This window comes from Diadema antillarum, unplaced genomic scaffold (genome assembly GCF_040938485.1).
Source record: "Diadema antillarum isolate AM-2024a unplaced genomic scaffold, OU_Dant_1.0 scf00000001, whole genome shotgun sequence".
Classification (NCBI taxonomy): Eukaryota; Metazoa; Echinodermata; class Echinoidea; order Diadematoida; family Diadematidae; genus Diadema; species Diadema antillarum.
The window spans coordinates 6,544,203-6,554,634 of NW_027270890.1; the positions used below are offsets into that span (position 1 = coordinate 6,544,203).

General features: G+C 39.9%; 1 protein-coding gene across 1 annotated transcript; it reads left to right on the forward strand.

Moving 5' to 3' along the window:
• Positions 1-546: 546 nt before the first annotated feature.
• LOC139726108 (uncharacterized) lies at positions 547-2,500 on the forward strand. Its single transcript, XM_071637222.1, has one exon. It carries the CDS (start codon positions 920-922, stop codon positions 2,498-2,500), a length of 1,581 nt encoding a protein of 526 aa, XP_071493323.1. The 5' UTR covers positions 547-919.
• Positions 2,501-10,432: the final 7,932 nt, after the last annotated feature.

Here is a 10,432-nt window from a genome sequence, read left to right on the forward strand (position 1 = left end):
GCTTCGCACAGCGTCTATGACCATTAGTTGCTGTGCCATGTTGGTGCGACCAGCGTGAAAAATGGGATTGTGCTTGAGGCAGCCCAGAATTATTGTAAATTGCCATGAAATTAATGTTATTGTTATATCGTATCAACCATCTGTGGTGCCTAGTCAGCTGACAGTCAGTGACAAGCAAACCACATTTTTTTATACAAATTACGGCCATGGTGCCCCATATCGGCTGGCAAGCAAAAAACAAAAGCAAAAACTAAACAAAAAACAGCAGTCCTCGATTTTTTTTTGTTGCTACAAATTACCCAATTAAGAAAGACATCCTCTTCTTTATTTATCATTGACAATGCCAGGTATTTATACACATGTTAAATTTGATTATGTTTTCTCTTATTTCCATCCATGCAGGAACCGACCATGGCATCAAAAAAGCTGGAGGTACAATCACAGTAAAGCAACAAAAACAGATGTCATCACAAGCCTTCAAGTGGGCAGAGTAATCAGTTTCTTGTATATGACAGATGATGTTTTTCAGCAGGCAAATTCAGGACAGTGAAGTTGTGCAACATGTATTAACCTGACAGACATTTCAAAGAGTGATTTGAGCAGAGTATCAATGCGTGCAATATCAACATACAGTGTATTGCTGGAACATGTTTGATGCTGATCATATGAACTTGAACTGCTGAATATGAAGTACGATACATGGGGCTGTACTGAAGATGGAAGAAACTTTTGAGAGTGATAACATCTGAACTGTACAAAGTTTGCCCAAGTGATCACACAAAAGAGCGAGATTTAAGTAGCTCTTTTGATGATAGCTACAGGTGTACATGTATTTGGTGCAGCTAGAGATTATTAGAGGAAGACAATACTGACAAGAGACTAAAATGAGGCTTCTTGCGTATCCTGAAAAGCATTGAAAATGGATGATGAATGTATGATTCTGAGAGCTCAAATTTGGCCTGATAATGTTATTGGCATGGAGAAGGATGAACATGAAAATCACAATGACAACACAGAAGGTGGAAGTGGGGAAATATCAACTGCAAGTGCTGCCACTGAGCAGCATGGGGCTGATTGCAATGATCTCGACACATGCGGATGGTCTGCCGCCCCAGGAGGGCGGTTCCAGGCACTGAATGCCGGCTGTACTGTTGGGAAAACGAGAGGAAAACTGTTTGGCATGATGAGCAAGATGGACCTGCGACAGGAGTATACGTGTGAGGAGTGCGGACGCAGCTTCAACCAGATGTGTGTCCTACTCATGCACCAAAAGACGCATGCAGGAGAGCAAGATCGGATGGCAGGAGGCGACAATGAGGAGAACAAGTCGCAGCCTGACCAATCACAAAAATGCAGTGGTGACATGTTGATGGGGAGCACTGAAGTGGAGGTGGAGGGGTGTGAGGACGCCCAGAGGTCCCTCCCCCTCAAGGATGGAGAGCAGCATGTCCGGAACTGCCTCCAGGAAGTTGGTGAACAGTTTGTGAAGGGTGCCAACCAGGAAAGGAGACCAGACGGAGGAGAGTCTGACGCGCTGGAGCAAAACTACAAAATGTCAACGCGGGGTAAGAGGAAGGAATTTCCCTGTAACATCTGTGGGAAAGTCTTCAACATCCCATCCCTCCTGCGCCGCCATCAGATCGTGCACACGGGAGAGAAGCCTTATGCCTGCAGATTCTGTGGCAAATGCTTTGGGCAGAAGGCAACGCGACAAAGACATGAAGTAACGCACATGCGTTTGACACAGCCGCATGTGTGCAAAGAATGTGGAGAGGGATTTACAACTCTTGAGATGCTAGAGCAGCACCAAAAAGCAACTCACAGTCTCACTGACCAGTGTGCCATTGGTCAAACAGGAGTAGACAAGAAATGTTTGAAGTCAACAAAAGTTGACTTAACATCAAAGATGAATGTGATGTCTAGTAAGCCAGATGAAAAAATGTGTTCACCGAATGGAGATTTGGACAAGCCCTCTTCCAGCAGTGACTCAACTTTACCTCAGGACAGCCCTGCTGGAGAATCTGAGCCTTCATCAATAAGGGGCAGCTCGCACATATCTAGACAGTTTCACTTGTTCATCTGCCCAATCTGTGACAAGGACTTCATCCAGCGCAGCAACTTGATTCGTCACAGCCGTAGTCACACTGGTGAGCGGCCTTTCCGGTGCCGGGAGTGCGGTAAGAGTTTCATCCAGAAATCCACCTGCCTGCGCCATGAGCGCTCACACACTGGCGAACTGTACATCTGCCCGGAGTGCGGCAACGGCTTCACCCAGAAGAACGGCCTCCAGAAGCACCGCCTGATCCATGCCGGTGTGAAGCCGCACCAGTGCCGGTTCTGTGACCAGCGGTTCACGCAGAAGGTGACCTGCAAGCGGCATGAGTCGATCCACACGGGGGAGAGACCATTTGTCTGCCAGGAGTGTGGCAAGACGTTTACTCGGAGGACTTCTCTAGATAGACATGCTAAGTCTCACTGTCAACAGCACTGCTCCAGCTGACAGACAGATTCGGACCAAGATTGATACCCCATAGTCCCTGTGGAATCATGCATAAGATGTAGGCTACTGTGTGGTATAGGAAACACTCTTAGGGTGTAAGAGTATGGGGAACAAAAACAAAAGAAAAAACATGGTAGGAGAGACAATACCAAACTTCAGATTTTATTTATTATCATCTACTGTTGCCTTATGCTAGAAGGCAGCATAAGCAAACAAACGTGCAATGCACAGCCATACTCACTGGGCCTCACTGGGCCTTTTAAAATCGGTGGGGGGGGGGGGGGGGGGGGGCGGGGAGGGAGAGGGGGCAATATGCACTTTTTCAATCAGGCAGGCTACAATTTTTTTAACTGCTAGTTATGATATTCTCACTGAATATGCCTTATGATCATTTTTGCGTGACAATTTCACCGAAGTTAATTGTGTGGCTCATCTGGTCTCTTAGAAAAATGATATATCCCATAGTGTCTTGTTTGATTCATACAGGTACTCATATCGGTTGATAGTAGGAACAATGTGGTCTACACTGCTGTTTTTGTATGTGTTTGTAAACACAGGCCAGGCTAGCAATCTGGAACATGTTGAGTTTGGCAAACTACCGTGTCATTTACAGAGTAGAACGTGCAATATTGTAGACAGTAGTACAAAACTGTTCTTTGCCCCCAAAAGCTGTACTTTTTTCAGGACTGACCAACAACATTTCATATGGTACTTTCAGTTAGTGAATTCTCACTCAATATGATATGGCATATTTGCTTGAGTGTCAGTATTAAAGTACAATCATGTATAGGTACACCATACAATGTATTAAACCCCAAAGTTCTGGCTAGTTAGGTTAAAATCAATCAACAAGTCAGAAGACCCTTGTTTTAAACCTTATAAAACATCTCACAAGTTAATTTCTTCACCTTTGGGAGTATCCTATCTATAACTTTCTTCACAAGTTTACCCATAGTTCAACATAAGGTAATGATTACAGATATTTGAAATAACATCTGTTTGTCTAAGTTTTATTATAATATTATAATTATTCTACATGTAAGTTAGTTCAGTGTCAGCTGATTGCCACTTATTCACCCATGAGTGCAAGTGTAGGTACACCATGCAGCACGCAGGAGCTTGAAACTAGAAGGTGACTTGCCAAGTCACTACTGAGGCTGTAATATTCACAAACTGCCATTTAAAATGTCATCTGAAGTGCTTCTAAATATATTTGCTTTTTGCAAGTCTGTCACCCAACATTACCATGAAGATGATTATTTGTAACTAGACACTGACAGTTTCTGTGGATGCAAGTTTTGCTGTTACTGTACTGACTTTTTTAATTGTCATGACGGAAAGTGACTGTCTGTTGGCCAAAGAGTATGGTTAAAGCATGGGCAAAATGTGGTACTTGTCATGGAATACTCTACCTTTGATCAGGTTGTGCTGATGTAATATTCTTACCAGAAAGTATTCCATTGCACTGTCTTTAACTGAAGACTTGTAAATCTAATTAATGCCAATTTCTTTAAAGGAGCCATGGTAGACCTTATACGTGTACATGTAAAGTAAAAACATGTGACTATGTGCTAGTGTGCTTCAATCCCTACTGGCCATATGCCCTGGATACAATTGCTTTGTGATTGCATGGGGAGACAAGAGGGTAGGCTCACCCCATGTGCTAACATGCTAACATAATGAGCAACTGAGGAGCAGCCAAATCAAGGAGTGTGTACCCATGTAAAAGCTCAAAAGTTCAAGTACGTACACGATAAGAATGTTACACGAGTGTGAAGTCCACCATTACATGTACAATTTGTACTCTTAAAGAGGGTAGCATATATGCAGCGCACGTTATTACAGACAGTATTATATAATTTTCCCTCTATTGGTAGTGAGAAAAATCATGTTGAAAGGAGCGCAGTGAAGAAGAGAAGAGAAAAATGGTTTTAGGCTTTGTTTCCTGTAACTTGGTCTTCTGTAATCATCTTTGTATGACATACTCTGCTGCTGTCAGATGGATGTGCTTGCAAGCACCAAATGTAAAGGAAACATGGATAATCTTTACATTAAATGGTACTTTAGGCCCTTAAGAGCTCTGTGAAATTTAAGTAACATTCCTGTTGTCGCAAAATAAAAAATGACCTTTCAAAGCGGAACTTTGAACTGGCTTATAGACACAGAAAGAATATGCAAGGTGTAACATACTGTAGGAGCTGAAATTTTCACAGTGGTTTTATTTTCGCGAATTTCGCGAATCGCCTTTGAATCGCGAAAAATAACAACACGCAAAAATAGCAATGTGCAAATAACTAAGTTCAGTTTAAAGAACCTCGCAATCGCGAAATTAACAACACGCAAAAATGTCCTCCAAGTAGCAATTCGTAAATATATCTGTATGCGAAAATTTCAGCTTGTACAGTACACTTCAGTGTCATTCTTCCTGATTTTCTTGTTAGCATGTTTCTACAGGTACAAAGAGATGCTACTCATTTTATGCACAAATACTTGTCATTCCGTGTAGAGCTGACATCTGTGTGAGATTCCTACAGGGTCACAAATGTTTTTAGCAACATTATTATACTGTTTAAAACTCTGCAACTCATGCCAGCCATAAATGGGGGACTTCCAAAATAAATAGTAAAGACGATTTGATGGGTTAAAATGCAATAGAGTCAGGTGCATTGCTATATCAGTGCGTAAATTAACTGCCGGTAGACATACTGAAGCCCTGCCCAAGTTATGGCAAAAATAGATGTAACATTAAAAACAGTGTCTAAACCAAACAGGTCTACACATGTATGTAATTCAATGTCAATTTGGTGACTTGTTAATAGGTACTCATTACATTTTCTGTCATCAAAGAATGATCTTTTTTTTGTATGAAATGAATATGAAAAAAAAAGGAAACAACTCACAAACCTGGACAATTATGCATTGTTTTGCAAAATGCAAGTCTATGTCCCTTTCACATTCACTTATGTACTATACAACTGTACAAATATTTGCAATACACAGAACAGGAGTTTGATACACCTGATAGTGATTTAGGCCACATTAATACAGTGTACAAGACGCTGACTATGTCATTTCTCATGATAGCACACACACGTAGTTAAAATTTAGAGATTTAATTCCACGAAGTCTTGGACAAAGTAATTTGTATTTTTCTTTTTGTTGTTGTTGCTTTTTTGTTATCACAGTGGAACAAGTTTCCTATGGTTCCTATACTGATTAAGAAATACATATTAAATGATTAATATGTGTACAATGAAAAAATTGGCTGGTCCCAAGAGGGAATATATGTACCTCCTTGTCTAAAGGTTTTGTTTTGTTTTGTTTTTTGAAATGGTTATTCTACTTTGCAGTGCAAGATTACATTTCCGGTGAGACTTGTATGCCTTTGGCATGTTCCTGTTATTTTGTTTGTTTGTTTGTTTGTTTGTGTGTGTGTGTGTGTGTGTGTGTGTGTGTGTGTGATGTGCTGAATTGCCTGAATTTGATCGTTGTGTATTAACCCGTTGAGGACGGTTTGATTTTGCTACAACACGCGTTTCCCATAGACACCTGCCCGAGTATACTCGGGACTCGTCCTCAACGAGTTAAAATCGGGTATAATTTACTTGATTTAATTTTGAATGCACATGAGGGATATGTTTTAGTTTATATATGTACTGTATCTCTATACCTTTCTCACAACCAACACTCTCACTGTGTCTCTTATCTTTCCCTTTCTTTTCATCCTGCATTCATCTCATTGTTTTATCCACCTACTCATCTCACTAAAACTTCTAAGTTCCAGAACTTTGTGTATTTTCTGTATAATTTCATGAAACTTTGATTTTACCTCATTTAATTATGTCAGTCAGTGGTATTGCTACGTGGAGACATCTCACTCTGTCCAGTCAGTCTCCACATTTTTCAGTTAGGTCAAAGGTCAAGGGTTGACCCCTGAGCATGAGCAGTCAGAAAAAAATAACGAGGAAATCTCAAACTTTATGAAGATTTGTGTGATATGTTTAGGACAAATTTGCAGAGTGTTTGTACAGATATGCACTGAGGTGTGAGTTTCTTCAATTTGTCTCCCTCTATAAAAGAATTTGTATCAAGATCGCAACTGCTGATCTTTAACAAATCCCTCTGCTTTACAATCTCTTGCTTTCATTAATACCTTGTCCGCCTTGGACCACTCATAACAATATCGGAATTTTGGGGCTTGGGTATTTGTTCCAAGTTCACCATGTCACTGCCGACAACCAGGGATAGCCTGGTGGTAGTGTCGCTGCCCAGAAAGCAATAGATGACAGGCTTGAGTCCCATGGTTCCTTTTTTTTTCACACATGTATGTTAAAATTATAGATAAGGAGTTGCAATCATACAAATTCCATTTGCTGAGGGAGACAAACTGAAGAAAACTCACACTTCCACCTTCACCCCTCTGTTCGATAATCTCTTGCTTTCATTAAAGAAAAGCCCTACATTGCAATTTTGCTTTGCAACAACAGTCACAATAAAAGATGCACAAGAAACAAAAAGACAACACAGAGACAATGAAGGACCTTTCTTTGTACTGTGGTGGTAGACTGAATATTTATTGATAGATTATAGATAATCAATGTCATTTGCTACACAGAAACAGGGTGGTTTTGCTTGCCTATGAACAGCCGACTACCACACATACACAGATGGCTCTTTTTGATATGAACAGAAAATCTTAACTATGAACCATGTCTAGGATCGAGAGCAAAATCTTTGTTTTTTTTTCACAACTTTTGGTAATTTACAGCACTTGCTGCATATCACAAATTTCAATACAATGTATGACTAGCCTTGCAACAAGTCTCAATCTTTGTTAAGTTATCTTTTCTTTTTCTTTTTTAAATTACAACGCGGTTCTCAAATTCATTAACCAGTCTTTATACAAAAGAAAAAACAAACACAAATCAAAGAGTTTTACACAAAACATGAATTCTTACAGATAGTATATTACACATACAAAATATTCTGACAACTTCAATCAGAATACCACATCTTCATCATACAACAGTGCAATGCTGTCTGTCCAAAACCTACACTCCCGAAACGTCCAATCTCACATCGATTGGCATTCCAATCCTCGATATACTTAAAGATACTCTAGACAACTAACTCACTGGGAAAATATCTTTGGAGAACATGTACATGACATGTATGTACGCGTCCCTACGATCACACTTGCTTCATACGCCATACATACAATTTTTAACCGCGCAGCTGTTGCCTATTTGCCTCGGGAAAAAAATCACTTTGCAGCACTGGACAGTCATTTTACACATCAAGTTACAATGTACGCCATGAATCCTTTTTATTCCTCACTCTTGCACGTATTCCTCCACTGATGAATGGGTTTACGATGGAGAATTTTGTAGCAACTTTGGCAAAGCTTTAAAAACAAATGCATACTGTATCTTCTGTGGTAGATAATGATTATGTCCATACTGCACAGCAATTGACAACCTTCCCCCAACCCCTCCCCATCGCTCCTTCCAAGATGAAGGCCAATAAATAATCTTGAAACACTTCACTGCAAACCCCTTGACAAGACATCTAATCTGCTGCAAACTTGGCTCTCCCAATCTCTCAATTACTTGTATTCTGATATTTCTCTACAAAGAGTGTAGAGTTCATGCAGTGCATTCACAGGCATCTAACTGAATTAATGTATAAAATGCTTGACCTGATGATTAACACACTACATTGTAACTCCACTGAATGACACTCCATGATAGTGCCCCCCCCCCCCCATTTTGTTATTTTACTGATGCCAAATGCAAAGCTGTCTATCTGCCAATAAAGCAAAGTGCTGAAAAATGAAGTCCTTTTTTTTAAATGGTGACACACACTTCAACACCTCTCCTACTAGCATTAAAATGGCACTCAAGTATAAATGAAAAAAAGAAGAAAAATGCTAAGTGCTCACTCAAGACAATAGCACTGAACCCACACATACATTTCTGTGTTAGCAATCTTTAGGTGCAAGTACCGGTAGTCATACTGACTGGATTTTAACTGGTCTTAAATGTCAAACATACCAACATTTAATAATTCAAATATCACATCTTGAAAACTTTTTAAGACTAGAATTATTAGCTTGTCTCCAAAACTGCCTGCATCTATAGTCAAAACTTCATCAAATCACTGTTGATTGATTACACAAAGGACAAAAAAAGAACAGAAATAAAAAGAAATAAAAGAATAACCTCATCTTCCCTGCACATATTCACTCAAATTGATCACAATATCTTTACAACATGTTAGGATGGAAACTGCTGCTCAGAACTCACTTTCATAATCTGGTTTAATATGCACTTGCTTGTTTTGTAGCACACTAATCCTCCCCCCCCCCCCCACTTCTTGGTTTCAACATTGTCTGCTTACTACTACAAGGATAGCATTTACAGAAGATGAAAAATAAAAAGAGGCTCATTGCAGCCACTGCTTCTAAGTTTATCCAAAGTTCATTTGCTTCTCTAGGTGCAAAACTACTGGAGCACACAAGCACTGCTTTCGTGTGTGTGTGTGTGTGTGTGTGCACGTGTGTGCCTGTGTACGTACTACACCCATTTATTGTTGTGACCCATTTGTTACTTTTTGTTACTTAAATCACCAAAGAGACGAAGCAATACTCTCAGGAATGGTCTGTGAACAAACTGCCTTCAGCTGCATTTTCCAAGAAGTACACTACAAAGTAACCCTGCTTTAATATGAAACCTCATTCACGAGCATTTGGATGGAGCTGATTATGTGGGACCGCGGCAATGTACAAAGCTAGTGAATTTGCAGTCCTCTACAGTTGACAGTGACAATGAACAACTTGACGTAAATTGCAGTGTGGTAGACAAGAAGCCAAACACAGAGAAAACTGCTACAAATTCCTCAACATATTAATACTGATAAACAATCAAAATCAGAGCAAAGCTACACATTTCAAACAGTTTAAACTGGCACTGTGCTATATGCACTTCACTTAACACACAAGCTGAACAGTGCATCAGTTGTTGCATTTATAATACATCCAGCTGTAGCACTGAACTGAGGAGAAATCCTCATAGTTTGTACACGATGATGAATGCTCACTTTGACATGTAATCACTACGATACCACCATAAAGAGTTTGAGTACCTGCATGTCTAGCATAACATAACTCTGACCAGCAATATCAAACGTAAGCCCGTACATGCCATGAATTTGTTTCAAAACAGTACCACAAATTTGTAGGAGCTGGCATGCCATATACGTTATTCTGCTATGCCAAAAATTCGTAGGAACTGGCACGCCACATACGTGATTTTCCTACTGTAACATTCATCAGACACGGCACTTCAATTACAGTCTTTCGTTTCCTGTTGACTTCCTTCATTTGCTCTGAACCTGTAGTACTAATAATTTTACATACAGTATTTTTCTTCTTCATGCTTGAACAACCACGCCATCATGGAGCCTTCATTTGGCTACTCCCATAATCCACTGTAACTTATGTATAACGTGCCATGCAAATATAAATGCAGACTAGAAGTTTGTGTTTTGTTGGTTTGTTAAGTTGTTTTTGTTTTTCACATTTAATGCAACATACTCACTGGATGCACCTACGCAAGTCCTAATGCCATTTACCATTTCAGGGATGCCAACCAACTCTTACTACAAATGCTACATTGGTGGTCATCCCAATGCCTTTAGTAACAACACTTTAAAGGTGTCATCACCCTAAGGAAGGAAAAGCAGTGGCATAAAAGACCAACTGAGGGATTGCTATATTCAGCATGGATAGCCATAGTGTGATAATACCACTCTCCTGCTATTAAAGGGAGAGATACACAACCTTCCCCTGTTCAACAATCAAGTGTGGTATTTGATATTGAACTGAAATACTCCAGTAATCTTTATACTTCTGAGGGGTCTTGATTAAAATAA